The following is a 15,349-nucleotide window of genomic DNA, read 5'->3' as shown; positions in this document are numbered from 1 at the left end:
TCTCTTGTATACCCACTTCCTATGTACGTGATTCCACGTATTTCTTCTATTCTATACATTTCCACAAGAGAGCCTTGTTATGGTCAAACTGTGGGGATAAAGAGAGAGAGGGGGATTTCATCATTCCACAGACCAGATTCGTCTCTTTGCTCATCGTTTCTTTGATTAATAATCGACCCCAAGCCTTGCTCACCTTAAAACCTCTCCACTCTCTCCTCTCCCTTCTTTTATTAAGAAGCTCTTGGTTTTAAGATTTTATGTATGCTGCTGCTTCAATCGCTTTCACGCAATGGGTTTTGAAGATGTTTGTTGCACAGGCCTTGGTCTTGGTTTAGGCCGCCAGGATCGCCCTCAGAGTCGTTTGCAGTCCGATCATCAAGAGAAGAAGAAGAAGCCATGCTTGAAATATGATAACTCCTTCCCGTGTCTTACGCTAGGCCCATCGGAAGATACGTATCAATTGGCTGCAAAGATTAATGATGCTGGTAAAGGGTATGGTGAATCAACCGATTTGCAGAGACAGGCCTCTTCTCTTAGTGCAGTGTCATCATTTTCTAACTCTAGTATTAAAAAGGAGAGAGACTTATGTGGTGAGGTAGAGGTAGAGGTAGAGGTAGAAATAGAGAGAGTCTCTTCCAGGGCAAGTGATGAAGACGAAGAGGGTAATTCGAGGAAGAAACTTAGACTTACCAAGGAACAAGCTGTCATTTTAGAAGACAGCTTCAAACAACACAGCACTCTCAATCCTGTATGTTATCTTTCTCTATCTTATTCTCTCTGATGGGTATTTCTATTTTGCTTTTTAATTCCAAAATTTAAGATTTAAATCGAATGTTCAGAGATCAGTCTTCTTCTTCTTCTTCTTCTTCATCTGTTTTGAATTTTTTTTAATCTCCTTTCTGAATTTATGTTTTTCTTTCTTGATTTATCAGAGACAAAAGCAAGTCTTAGCCAAACAGCTGAATCTTCGGCCACGACAAGTAGAAGTGTGGTTCCAAAACAGGAGGGCCAGGTATCAGTTACACTAGATTCCCTACCATTCATAATAGAACCTCTATAATTAGTAATTCTTGTTCAACGTGTTTGATGTGAGTATGAACGAATTATGTAATGCTTTTCCTTTTCCTTTTTCTTTTTTTCATTTGCTCAGGACTAAGCTGAAGCAAACTGAAGTGGACTGCGAGTTGTTGAGAAAGCGTTGCGAAACACTGACAGATGAGAATCAAAGGCTGCAGAAGGAGCTGCAAGAGCTGAAAGCACTAAAACTAGCGACCCCTTTATATATGCAGCTGCCTGCAGCTACCCTAACCATGTGCCCTTCTTGTGAGAGGATTGGGAGTGGCGGCGACGCCTCGTCTAAGACTTCTTTCACGATCGGAGCAAAGCCTCGCTTCTGTAATCCCTTCACCCATCCATCTCCAGCTTGCTAGATAAGGTAACCTACAAGGCAAGGCCACAACACCATTATCCGTGTTGAGGCCTTCCCCTGATCGCTTAAGAACAATTACTGAAATTAATTTGTAGAGAATCTCCTAGTGTACACATGTTTGCAAATATTTTCACGTAGTAGGGATCTTCATTTCCTTTTGTTTGTTCGGCAAAAGCAATAACTGATTTTTATTCATCCGGCAATCTTAGTTTTCACTTGTTTGTTTGGATTCGAGGAAAAAGCATGAGAAACATAAATCTTGATGAGTTAGTTGTGAGAAGGCCACACCATTAAATGTGGCAAAGACAGTCATTTAATTTAGTTAAGAAAAGTGGATGAAGATGCGTGAGGCACCTTAATCCGTACTGACTTTAGTACTAAGACTTTAATTTTTATATGGTTGTTTGGAGGGTTATGATTATGCCGAAGGTTGCGGTCTTGCTCGGGAGCAATTTATTGTTGTTGGTCCATTTGTTCGTCTTAGTGCGCATTCGTAATCGTAGCAAGGGAAGTCGGCAGAACACATTTCCACGTATTAAACCAATAATACCTCGTTGCTGATATGTTCGGGAAAAGTACTGTTGGTTTTTTCTTTAACCTGCTTCGGAAGTACTGTGCAAGTTTAGGTGCCAATGGCATCTTGTAATAAGAACAAGAGATCTTTCTCGATCAATCCCTTTGCCCGAGAATCAGAAAGATCCTTTTCAAGTTTGAATTTGCTCATTTGGAATCTGGGTTCTTCTACTTCATTTTTATTTACTTATTTATTTATTATTTTGATTTCCCTCTCTTTTCTTTTTTTATTCCCTTCCATCATTCCTTAAGTCCCATAGGTTTGATCCTGTAGAATCTGACCCATTTTCTCATTGAGCGAAGGGTACGAAATAAATCAGATTGATTTTTCGATCAAAAGTACTATGTGAAATCTTCGGTTTTTTCCTCTTCCTCTATCCCTATCCCATAGGTACAGCGTTTGAATCAATAGAGAACCTTTTCTTCTGTATCTGTATGAATCGATATTATTACATTCCAATTCCTTCCCGATACCTCCCAAGGAAAATCCCGAAGTGGATCCCAAATTGACGGGTTAGTGTGAGCTTATCCATGCGGTTATGCACTCTTCGAATAGGAATCCATTTTCTGAAAGATCCTGACTTTCGTGCTTTGGTGGGTCTCCGAGACCCTTTCGATGACCTATGTTGTGTTGAAGGGATATCTATATGATCCGATCGATTGCGTAAAGCCCGCGGTAGCAATGAAAAAAAAAGTAGGAAAAAGATTAAGCTAATAGGGGGTGGGTTAATAACGAATGAACTTTCACCAAACTTTCTTTATTATTTTTTTGGAAAAAAAAATTCTTATTTTTATAAAATTATATGGGATTTCGTGACCACATATGTTGAAAATTTCTTAAATTCCTAGTTGATTTATATTTCTTTTTACAAAAATAATATTATATAAAATACTTCCTAAATTTATATATGATTATTATTAAATTCTTTATAAAATAAAGAAAGATAAAAAGAGTATCTCCGTGAATATTTTAGACTATGAGAAGAAAAAATTATGAAAAGTAAATGAATTTGTGAAGATTGTATCGATTAATAGAATTGTAAGACGAGAAACAACAAGTAGAGCAAGAGGGTTTGCCATGAGTGGGAAACACTCTGTAATGAAATAAAAGCTCATTTCATTCTAAAGAAGAAAATGAAAACTCAAGATGTTTTGATGTATTCCTACTCATTATATTAGTTTTCAATCAATTTGCTAATAAGATATAGTTTCATCTCAACTCGAAAGCATTAGAACAAGGTCAAACTTATTCTATAATATCTTTGTGGAATAATTGACATGAATCTATTTTATTCAAAAAAATCAAAATTGATATTGTTTGAATATGTAAATGTTGGATACTTTTCATATCTATATAAAGTCGTGCATGATTAAAATTTATAATCCAACATATTTAATAGTCATATAAATTTTGTCCTCCATGAAAGATAAACCAATGATATTATATAAAGACAATGTTATATGTAAAGTTTGATATCAAGTAGGATATGTATTTACTTGTGCTAGTATTATTACAATATTATGGAAATTTAGATATATATATTTATTGTGATGGTACTGCCACGATATTATGGAGATTGGTTATGCCAAAAAATGGCATCCACATCATTAGATCATTCAAAAACACCCATAATTTATGAAGTAAGTCTTGAATATTTATAATTAATATATATGATTTTAACTTATTAGATAATTGTATAAATTGTCCTCTATCAAAGATAAATCAATACTATCGTATGAAAAAAAATATTACATTTATTGTACATGTCAAAAGAGTATAAAACAATCAAATTAATTAAATACATTTTACCTTTTTTTTGTGTATACAATGAGTTTAAAAGAAGTGGTGAAATCGGTATTCAATTAATAAAATCAAATGATATTTAATAGGGTTATTGATAAAAGTCTTGTCTATTGCAACATAAAGCTCATACACATTCATCGAATGTAAGGATTCAAATAGCTCTAAAATGAAATATTTAAGAAAACATAATTATGTCGATATAAAAAGAAACTGAATAATATGAATGATATCATATTATACTTTTTTTTGTTGGATTTTGTCTCACTAGTCTAAAAGAATTTAAAAAATATTATACCTTTTTTTTTTTCTTCCATTAAGGCATTTTCTAGTAAGATTTTTAATAAAACATAATTTGTGATGATCATCTAAATTAAAGACGGTTATAAATTTACATGAGACTTTGTGGATGATCATACAAATCCACATGATGATTTTTATGTTTACAATGAAAAATTAATTGTACAAGTTTACTTAAGGCTTATAAATAGGATAGTTTGGCTCATAAAGTTTTATTTGTAAAGGATTCATTCCAAGTCTTCTTCCTATAACTATCCATTTTCCACTCTTTGTCTCTCTACAATGATTTTCTTTTCCATGTTCATTTTTAGTTTAATAATACTTAAAATATTTTTCCCATTTTTTCTTAAGGCTATGTTTGATTTTGGAAAGTACTAAGAAAAAAAAAATTAAAGAAAATGGTTTTCTTATATTTGATTTCAAAAAAAAAAATCAAATATAATTAAAATTAGTTAAAAGTTTATACATTTTAAAATTATTTAATCTTTATACAATGAAAGAAAATAAATAGGATGAATTTGAAAAAATATATAAAAATAATTTATTGATTTTTAATATATTTTTTATTTTTCTTTATTTCTTCTTATCTTCCACTTTTCTCCTTTATTTTTTTTTTTTTTTCTCACATTTTTTCTCAAATTTTATGAGAACCAAATATAGCCTTAAACTTTTTGTTGTATTTTATTTCATGTCATCCACATATTAAAAAAAACAAAAAAAATCTTTTAACTTTGTTTCTCTTTTTTAAAACTTTTCATATACAATGGCATAAATATCTTATCTGAAACCTTAGTCAGTGCTGCTTATTCTAAGTCCTACAATTTATGAGCAGTAACAATTAAGTTTTTATACGTCACCTTAAATGTTTTGCTGACTGTTTCTTGGGATTTAATTATAGAATTTATAAATAATTACAAGATAAAGAATATTACCACACTTGGCCTATTTGAAAAGTTAGTCCAGGTAAAATTATCTTTCCTTCGAAATGAAAGAAAAGTAAATGAAATTGCGGGGATCCAGGGACCCAATGGGTAAAAGATGGCCATTAATCATTTCGGCTAAGAAATAAAGATATCAGTGGCCGTGTCTCCACTTGGCAATCGTGTTCAAGCCTTTTATCTGATGGGCCAATGCCACCGGCAGGTCTACCTGATCCTAATAGATTTTCAAGGCTTGTAATAATTTGGCGATATTAATGGTGTCCTCCTATGCCGTAATGGAGGAAGCAAAATTAACCACGTCTATGGTGACATACATTAATCACAGGAATGGCTATGTTACTGCTTCTAATTCACTTTCTGCCTCACAGAATGGGTTCAGACTCATGACTCTCTCTCCATAGAACAATATTATTCTAATATTATGATCAGATGTTTATTGACTTAAAAACTTTTAGGTTCTGAGATAATGGGCCAACTATATATATATAATATCTTATTTACAGTGGACTAAAGTCGTAACAGAATATAGTGGTGCTAAAAATGATGATTTTTTACGTGGTTGCATTCATCATCGCATCATCCACTGCAAGTCTGCAACCCACTTAATATGTATGGGTTTGTGTTTTCCTATTTTATGTCGTGACTGGTGACGAATTGAGTTGTACTCCCATGCACCACTATATGTATATATAAAACATACTGTGTTATCAACTATAACAGTGGTCAGTGCTAGCACATACTTCAGGCATAACAAAGTAGAATAGGAGCGTGACCAACAGATAATGTGATGGGCTGATTCCCAGGCTCATAATAGGCGGCCGTGGCCATTAAACAAATTATTTGGCCCAAGCCTACTTTGGTGAAGCCATCTGAAAGATAGCTTGTTTATTGATTGTTTTGGGGGTAAAATTTGAGAAAGCAACTCTGTGTCTCTTACCAGGCCAGGTTAATGGTAAAACCGTAAAAGCACAATTATGGTTGCAAGGTCAACAAGAAACTAATCTGGAATTGACGATTGGGTAGAAAGTTATGGATCCACGAATCCATGTGGGTCCCGAAATGCAGTTCGGGTGCCCATCAAACTGATTGCTAGGCCCACCCTATTTTCAACCAACGACTCATTTGACAAGACAACGAATGGCAGCAATGCCGACAAATGGTAACGGGTGTCCACCCCAATAGACTAGTGGGGAGGTCCACGACGAAACGGCCCAATTCTAAATTAGGAAAGGGACGCTGTGAGCCTGCGAGTCTGTGAGGTTGTTACAGATTCCATGGCTAGCTGTAGAAGCCTATGGACCACTCTGATCAGACAACTGATGTAACAACGCCACTTGTGAGAAGGATCGAGGAAAGCATATGAGAACACAGCCAAATATCACCAACTCTTGAACTAGCCTTTTTCACCCCCAGGAACTTCTCTATAATTAAGCTTTTACATTTCCAATTATGTTTATTCATTCGACTACACCTTAAAATCCTTGTGGAGGGCCCGGAGGCCTTTCTTCAATCACCACCATAGCCATTAAACACTCTTTCTTTGCCACATGGTGTATATGTATATATATATATATATATATATATATGTATGTATGCATTGTATGCAGTTGGGGAGTTGGACTGGTCGCATGAGGTCACACACACCTTTCAAATGACATCTCTCGGTGGCGCTTCCTAGAATTGCCTCAACTGATCTTAAAACAAGGCTCCAAAGGGAAGAGAGCTTGTAGGTGGAATGAAACCTACATATGCCTTTTGCATAATTGTCATGGCAAACTGAAAATCCATAAATTTCGGTAATGTCTAACAAAGGTGCTATGCATGTGCTGTTATAATATGCACTTTCAATATCAAACAGGCATTTCTAAGAGGGATTGACTTGCATTTGGATGTTTGAGGTTCACCACAAGTGTAAAAACCAATGGTCAGGCTACTTCTCTGGAAAACAACTACTCAGTAAAACTTTATATGGACTCTCCTTCAGATCACAATATACAACTAAGAGCTAGAAACGATCTTACATGCATCAACTTGAAGAGCTTAAATATATTACACATGCTAGGAATTCCAAACTCCTCCTGGAGATATATACTCTCACCTGATTACATACTCCAGAAAACTAGTACACCATCTTCTAAGAGAACAGGAAACAAATGGCAATGTCACAAGACTGAAGTAAGTTGCACCATGAAAGGCCACAACAATCCATCTTGAATGATCTCAAAAAACATATAAACAAGATACATAGAACTATAATGGGTCACTTGTGTTCTTATAAATGACAGACTGGGTTGTCAAGAACATTATACCCGACTCTTACAATTACAATCAGGCAGCATGACTAACAGCTTTCCTGCTTCACCTGACCATGCAACTAGGCTGACGTCCTCTATAGCCACCCTGCTTGAGTAGTGGATTCAACCTATTCCTCCCTGCTGCTTGTTCTTTCATGGCCCCAAACGATAAGCACCATCGCCCATATAGTGACTTTCCATATAGAGGGCTGCATTCTGGGGATGGAGGCCATCCATCACCATGAATTGCATATCTTCAGAAGGTTTCCAGTGTCTTTTCCTTTGGTTGATGAACCAATTATTAATTTGTTTCTGGTCCAAACCAGTAGTTTCAGCCAAGGCCACCTTCTCTGTCTCCTGTGAAATCATCAGAAGTGTGTCACTGCATTAATATCTCAAGAACAAGGAACAAGAAAAAAAAAAAATTAGTGACATGTATACTTTGTTCCAATTTAGAATTTTATGTAAAGATCATTCTAACGGTTTGACTAAGTGTAGGATACAGTTCAAAGAGGATATGCATACTGAGGGGTATGGCCATTTGTAGTGTAACTCCCACCAATTGAGTAGCTTCTGCCTGGCGTCTTTGGGTAGTTTCCCTTTCTTCTTTTTCTTGGAAAGCTCTTGCTTGAGACTACTTAAGTAACCACTATACTTCCTCAACAGGTGGTTCTTAAGTTCTCTATCTTCCGCCCGTGGATCAATCTCAGGAAGTTCGGTTTCCCCACCACTGTTGTCTTGATCCTCTTCTGAGGAACCAACACCCTCGCACTTCTCATCTGTGCATTCATTGGTTGGAAATGCATTAATAGAGTCTTGAACAACTGGCAAACACAAGGCATGATATTTCATAGCAACATTACATTCACCATTTATGCACTTTGATGATATGTACTTTTGATACCACACAAATAGAAATTTAACAGTAAAGGGCACTTCAAATTATTTGATCACATGGAACAGTTACTTGACTTTCTTTCCTTTTCTATTTCATTCACACTCCCAACGAAAAAGAAAAGGTCCAAATGGATTTTCATTTTCTTTTCCTTATTGGGTACGAAAAAACATACCATTAAAAGAACATATATTTTTACTGAAAATAAGATCATCTTCTAACATTATAAGTTCACATGTGATTTCAGTAGGCAATAAAGGATATGCATTGAAGTCATCTTCTATCATCATATGATCATTAGTCATATCAATAGGTAACAGAGGATATGCATCTTCTTCACTAGCTGCAGTATAAGTTATTTACCAAATATACTCAACCAAAAAAGTTAACAAGTACATTCAGTTTGGTAGTAAGTTCATCCAAGTAAAATAGACTAGCCAACCCTTTTCTTCTGCTAGTCTAGCGCACTGATCTACTGAAAATAATGTCCTACTTATATTTTCCATCATTATGCAAGGTTGATGCATATGGATCTTTATCACCAAAGATATTACTGAGCAGTCATATTGATTATCAAATCAGAATTTGCATCAAATCATGAGTGATCCTACAATCTAGAAAACACTCGCTAGACCTACAGCTTTCCAAGCAGTCATATTGACTGCTAAATCAAAATATGAATCAAATCATGAGTGATTCTCAAATCTAGAAAACACTTGCTAGACCTATGCTGTAATGAGCACAATGATTAGCTTGCAAGCATTGTTATTTTAGACAAGTTTTACAAAAGACTATCATTAAATGATATTTGCGTAAATGGGACTTCTACTTTTTGTGCCATAAATCATATTAAAAGTAAATATGAATATTTTATGCTTGACCAAAATGAGATTCAAATAACATCTAGAACCTCCCAAACTCACAATCCCAAGACATCAAGATTGCTTATTTATATGCGACAATGCCTGCAACCAAAGTGACTCTCACTTGCTCAAATAAACCTTTAAAGATTTCACCATGACAAGAGTGTGCCCTCAGGGTAAAACACATTCCCTTTGGCTTTCACCTTATCTTTTTAGCATCTTCATGCTTGGGCGTTTACTTCTTACTAATGTCCTCACTCATATTGTTTTACATGTCCAAATTATGGTAGATTGTCTTGTTAAAATTCTTCCTTGGTCCTGTGCTTAAAGCTAAGGGTTGAGAAAACGAGGAGGAAGCACAAGGCTTCCATTAGCAATTGCTTAATGAAATGAACCAAGTTGCAGTTATTTAGAAACTATAATATGAGAAAAGTTACAATTAAAATTCAAATATATTGATTCCCTAATATAATCTAATAATATACGCAAGTGTTCTCTGCATAAGATGAAATTTCTGACTTTCCAAAGTAAAAAATAAGGTAATAAGATACATCGAGATTGATTCTACGTGTTTCATATCATGAATAACAATGGTAATTCAATCATAATCCACTATAGTTTTATAGCACCACATCACCATATAAATCAAACAATGCGATCCACAAAACTTTGTTTAAAACTCGCTTTGCAATAGAATGTAGTGATCTCTACGAGCACTACCCATCTAAAAGAGGAAGCTTCAACCTTAGCATAACCAAAATAGAGAAGGCACTGGAATATAGCTTGAAGTCTAGACAGAGATAACAATACAAGGAAAGGATGTACATGAAGATACACGTACTTCTAGATGTGAATTGACGAAAATTCAAATTGGGGCAATCCCTCACTTATAATTAACTCCCTGAAGATCATTGACAAGTGTTTGTATGAGGTTCCTTCAACATATTTTACAATCCTGTAATATTTACAGCAGCCATTATAGGATCATATTCCCTCAGTAGAAGATGGCACTTTTTCCTGAAAAGAGTTGAGGGTACTCACCAGGTCAGCGAGGTTCGACAAATTGGAAATGGCAATGTTAGCCAATTGACCCAACTTCTAGGCAATTTGTAAGAGAGAAAAAAGCTGGAAAACTGGAGGAGAAACTTGATAATGAGCTTGAGAGAGGAAAATGTTCATGGTCATTCCAGATTGGAGCCAAAAAATTAAAAAGAAATAGAAGAAAAAGAAATTGTCATTCTTTTCTTTCAAGTGCCAAATTAAAATAATAAGGCTATATCCAGAAATTCACAGCAGTTACTTGAACGATCGTTTCTGACTTTCTCTTGATGCAATTGATTCAAAGGCATAAATATGGCCTAATTCGAACCTATAACTAATTTGGCAATGTACAGAAAGGAACACTGCCTGAACATCATCTATGTTAGGTCCATTGACATCTAACTTCCAATTACCATCGACAAACATGATAAATAGGAGAACTACATAAAAAAGACGAGCTGACACTGTAAGAGAACAGTTTGAAAGTCCACCGCTTCCACTTACAAACAACAATACTATAAAACCCACGAAGAAATTCTGATGAAAAGTAATATAGCACAACCAACCAAAGAATTCAAGCCAATAAGCAACTGCTGCTAGTGTAGATTTGGTTCTCCCGCAAATACCTATAGACCTGAACAAGTTCATTAGCATGGGAAAAAGATACTCATTCGGTGAATTCCTGGTTTAATTGAAAAGAAGAAGAAGAAGAAAAACCCAGTAAATATAGGTCGACAAAAAACACATCATAAAAAACATTAAAAAAACAAAACAACCAGACTTAACGAGGTTGGACGCACTTAAGTAACCACCAATCAAAAGAAGTAATATTTTGCTGCACAAAGCAAGCTGGCCTGTCTGAGGAAAGATGAAATAAAAGATGAAACAAAACAAGAGGAATTTACCAAGCATGTGACCCTGTAATGAGCAAGAATTACTTAAAGCCGGCAACCGCAACTCTACATCTATCAGCGTATGAAGAACAGCTTACTCTCTTTCAGAAGTATTTTAAGGCATTTCTTATTTCTTGGTATTAAACAGCAAAAACCAGCAAAGCATACCGCGGAAGAATTGAGGTGTTTTTCCCTCAAAATTGTGTAGTATTATAAAATAATGAGGAAACACATTGTTTGATTTATGCATCTCTCGTGTGGTGAAGGGGCGTAAACAAAAACAAAAGTGAGAATATATTTAAAGAAGTTAAAAAATTATCAGATGTGGAAAGAATCCTGACACATCCGTACAGGCTACATGGAGTAGCACTGGTTTGAACAGCATCCTATGTCTTCATCTCCATTTTCCTAAGCCATGATGAAAACCAAGAACACATTGATTTTGAGTCTTTTTTTAATCGAAACGAAGAACGCTCCTGGAAATGACGACAATGATGACGCCGTCCATCTCGAGGCTATGGAATCAAAGAGATCAAAGACCGAGAGGGTTTAGATTTCAGGGAGGAACCCTTATAATAATGACCTGTCAGAGGCTCAGAACCAATAAAGCTATCGGATTAGAGAAGCGAACGTGTGACTTCATCGTTGTTTATAGAATAATAGCCTTTTGTCTTTGCTTCACTCATGTGTGTTTTGGTGGTAAGTACTATGTATGTAAAACCCAAATCAAATGATTTACTATATAGACTCGTGATTAGGGTTTACTACTGCCGATTCTATAATCAGATGCCTCACTCTCTTTAGCGGGTCAAAGTTTCCTTCACGAGGAAGTAGGAGTAGAAATAGGTAGTGGATGGAAATCCAGAGAGTTCTAGGAGTCCGGTCAATAGAACTATCAGTTCCACACAGTAAAAGCAAAACCAAACCCAACCAAACCAAACCCATCTCTGCAACAGCGATTGTGTAACTTTTATTCTTTGGCTTCCGGCATTCTCTCTCTTTCTGTCATTCTTGAGAACGTGGCATACATATATACATATATATGGAAAGAGGGAGTACCGGAGGTGAAGATCCGCACGGGACCATTGCTAAGCATATTTAGCTGTGATTCGATCCTACGCATGAAATCCGTTGCCTCTTGTAGTGGCCTTGTTAGTTCTTCCCGATATTTCACCAGCATGTCGTAGTAAGCTTCCTACATATTGATTCAAATATCAAACATCAAAATTAACCAACTAAACCTCGAGAAACTTTGAAGACAAAGCTTCAATTCGATTAGGTAAAATTACTGGGACGGGTTATGGATTCACCATGAACTGGTCCAGTTCTGGGTCCTTTGAAGCATCTCTGCAAGTGACTGAAGATCGCTGCCGTGACTCGAACTCCTGGCGAACAGCCGCAAGTCGCTCTACTACTTCGGGTGGGGCTCCCACCTAATCCCAGCAAGAGAGAGTTAAATCTTTAAGATGAATTCTCCCTGGTGCTTGTAATTTTCTTCTGCGTATGTATATATATATATATTGGGTTTTGGAGAAGGGATTACCTTTTGACAATCCATGTAAGCTTCCAAAAGGTTGGAATATTGAGGATGGGCGATGATCTTGGCTTTAATGGCTTCAACTTCATTGAAGCTTTCGTTCCCTTGTTGCTGTTGCTGATGATCAACTGTTTGGTGCCCTCTAATTATAGGGTAGTGAAATTTCTGAGCATGTTGAGAAGTGCTCGCTTCGGTCTTCACTACCGGATGTGCTTCAGATTGAAAACACTCGCCCGATTGAAGATGAAAGGTGTTGATGGGCACCTGGGTCTGTTGATTATTCGCATTAGAGCCGCTGCTCGTTCTCCCATACACTGAGGAATTCGGTGCAAGAACCGAAGAAGTGTACAAGAAACTAGCTCTAGAGGCCGTATTCTCCCCCAGTTGATTATAATCCTCCATTTCTCAACAAATCCAGATGAGCACTACTCGTAGAAAAATTTGTAAGGAAAAAAAAACCCAAAACCCTAAACTATAACCGAAGGTATAGTCAGAGAAAGACTCAGAAACCCTAGGGAATGGGCACAACTAGCCGTCTGTTACCATTGAAAACATCTCAAAACGACCAAATAGAAACCACGACAGTGTTTTCATTCCCATGTGGAATCAAATGGGTGAGAAACTCATTCTTTAATTGCGAGAGACAAAATAAATGGCTATAGAAATTTGAAGACAAAAAATTATTGTGGTTTGAGAGAAGGCGGAAACGAAGTTGCACCGGCACTTTGGCATGTCGGAGAGGGCCAAACTCACATGATGTGGGGATGAAAGCAGCTCAGCCGGAACCGGCAACGGCCCCGTGTATATGGTGGCTGACAAGACTGACTTTGTTGAAGAAAAAAGAAATACTTGATAATTAAAAGCAAAGCAAGACAGGAGATAAGGCAACAAGGTAGAATTTTTTTTTCTTTTATTGGTTCCTTTTCTCTCACGGACGCTTTTATTTTCACCGTTTTGGTTGCCTTTTCGTTTTCCAAATTGATATTATGTCCTTTATATTTGCGATCCCCTTGTGGAGATAGGGTGGAGCTGTTCATGCAAATCTGAGAAATCCAACTATTGGGCAGAACTTGTGAATGGGCAGCCTCCTACTACTGCTCCTGGAAACCATCCATCCTAACCATATCCTTGCTTTTTTCCTGTTGTCAATTAATTAGAGCTGTCCTTTGTTGTGCGTGACTGAATTTTATTGTGGAATTCTCTATCTGGGATGTCGAAAATCTAACTTTTATTCTGGATTTGTTCACGTGGATTTGAGGTCAAGCAATTTGCAATTCCAAAAGTCAAATGAACTGTGAATTTGGAAGTGGGAACCCCATTCCCAGTTCAAAAATAATTAAATCTTTAGCAAAGCTACGACATCGTAATCTAATTTCAAGAATTGCCATCTAAATGAATGATTCGAAAGATTGTCGAATCTTTTAATTAGTTTCTTTTATTATTATTATTAAGAGGATGTGGCATTGGTTACATAGAATGGGTGTACTAAGTTTATTTTCCAATACTAAATTGATAAAACGATGCTTTCATAAGTCGTATATCCATTGAAAGTAGTTGGTTGATTTTAGATATACTAGAAAACCATTAAAGCGACAAAAATTAAGAGCCTTAGTAATAATACTCCACTTAAATGTTTTTATGATATAGATCATACTCAAAATTAATCAACTGTATTTCCTGATAATTGGGTAAGCATGGATTTTGAAATACTCAGTTGACAAAAATCCATCATCAAGTTCTAATTTAGTTGTCTGAAAGTGTGGGAGAGATTTTATTATTATAATAGAAAGTTGCCAACAAGTCCAGAGGGGAAAACCATTATCATTAAAAATAAAAAATAAAAAAATAAGCCAATGCCATCCGTGGTACAATTATGAAAAGTAATGGTGGCAAAACGTGTCCCCATTAATTTAGGGTTTAATTTGGTCGGTGTGGTGAGCTAAATTGCCCATTATGGACAGTCTATAAATGGGGGTTACCATGTTGGATCCAATTATCCTTCAATTTCTGCTTTTGTGTGGTTACTTGTTTGATTGCATCTACCATTTTAAGAATTTTTGTCCAACTTAGTTTTACTCGGAAAAAAGAATGCAAAGCAAAGAAAATACTGCGTGATCTAAACCGACCCACCATGGTCCCTGGCATTCAAGGCGTAGAAATTATCAGGAGAAGAGTTTGACATGTGATTTTGCCCCACATACGTGCCAATGATTGAATGGCTTCATTTGAAATAAGGGAGGGATGTTGAGCCCACCTAGGACCTAGGTTCAGGGTCTTAGGAGGTTTCCAGATTCTCGTCATGGACATCTCCATTCTCCACCTAGTTTCATGGTGTTGGAGGTGTCCAAATCCTCGTCATTCGCCAATGACACCACCTAATCATTCTGCTGTGTTTTGGTTGTAAAAATTAAATGTAAATCGAGGATTAAAAACCCAAAAAGTTAGATTAGGGTGGGGGAGGACCTCATGCCTCATCTCTGTTTGTACCGGTGGGCGATGGGTATGGGCTAGGGACAGATCTTTATGGTACGAAATTTCAACGGTAAACAGTGACAAAGGGCCTGATTCTATGGGAGTAATGTTGTACTGTTTCTGATAACCAGTTGCAGGATTACCACGTGCATAGAAAGAGACATGAAGGGTAAAGAGACAAACCGAGACATAAATGAAAATGGGTGGAGCTGTGGCCGGGTTGCATTTGCAACGAGGAATAGCTGGCGGCGTCCACCACTTCTCTGAGTTCTCTCCACTCTTCGCAAAGACTGATAAAAAGAGAGCCCAG

At 36.4% G+C, this 15,349-nt stretch overlaps 2 protein-coding genes across 2 annotated transcripts; one reads left to right on the top strand and one right to left on the bottom strand.

The window, feature by feature from the left end:
• LOC117906080 (homeobox-leucine zipper protein HAT22-like) lies at positions 1 to 1,632 on the top strand. The gene is made up of 3 exons (XM_034819024.1): positions 1 to 748; positions 933 to 1,012; positions 1,151 to 1,632. Exons 1-3 carry the CDS (start codon positions 290 to 292, stop codon positions 1,428 to 1,430), a joined length of 819 nt encoding a protein of 272 aa, XP_034674915.1. The 5' UTR covers positions 1 to 289; the 3' UTR covers positions 1,431 to 1,632.
• A 5,411-nt stretch (positions 1,633 to 7,043) lies between these two features.
• Positions 7,044 to 13,506, bottom strand: LOC117907366 (homeobox protein knotted-1-like 2). Its single transcript, XM_034820883.1, has 5 exons — positions 12,574 to 13,506; positions 12,341 to 12,463; positions 12,090 to 12,225; positions 7,864 to 8,117; positions 7,044 to 7,695 (listed from the first exon to the last, which is right to left on the bottom strand). Exons 1-5 carry the CDS (start codon positions 12,967 to 12,969, stop codon positions 7,492 to 7,494), a joined length of 1,113 nt encoding a protein of 370 aa, XP_034676774.1. The 5' UTR covers positions 12,970 to 13,506; the 3' UTR covers positions 7,044 to 7,491.
• Positions 13,507 to 15,349: the final 1,843 nt, after the last annotated feature.

Source organism: Vitis riparia, chromosome 18 (assembly GCF_004353265.1).
Source record: "Vitis riparia cultivar Riparia Gloire de Montpellier isolate 1030 chromosome 18, EGFV_Vit.rip_1.0, whole genome shotgun sequence".
NCBI classification, from domain to species: Eukaryota; Viridiplantae; Streptophyta; class Magnoliopsida; order Vitales; family Vitaceae; genus Vitis; species Vitis riparia.
The sequence above is the reverse complement of the archived record's forward strand: the minus strand, read 5'-3'. Positions and strand labels throughout refer to the sequence as shown.

Coding starts and splice junctions, on each gene's coding strand:
- LOC117907366 (XM_034820883.1), bottom strand. CDS start 12,969: ATGGAGGATTATAATCAACTGGGGGAGAATACGGCCTCTAGAGCTAGT. Junction 12,226..12,340: donor CAGAACTGGACCAGTTCATG/GTGAATCCATAA, acceptor ATCAATATGTAG/GAAGCTTACTACGACATGCT. Junction 7,696..7,863: donor ACAAATGGCCATACCCCTCA/GTATGCATATCC, acceptor ATGATTTCACAG/GAGACAGAGAAGGTGGCCTT.
- LOC117906080 (XM_034819024.1), top strand. CDS start 290: ATGGGTTTTGAAGATGTTTGTTGCACAGGCCTTGGTCTTGGTTTAGGC. Junction 749..932: donor AACACAGCACTCTCAATCCT/GTATGTTATCTT, acceptor TTGATTTATCAG/AGACAAAAGCAAGTCTTAGC. Junction 1,013..1,150: donor TTCCAAAACAGGAGGGCCAG/GTATCAGTTACA, acceptor TCATTTGCTCAG/GACTAAGCTGAAGCAAACTG.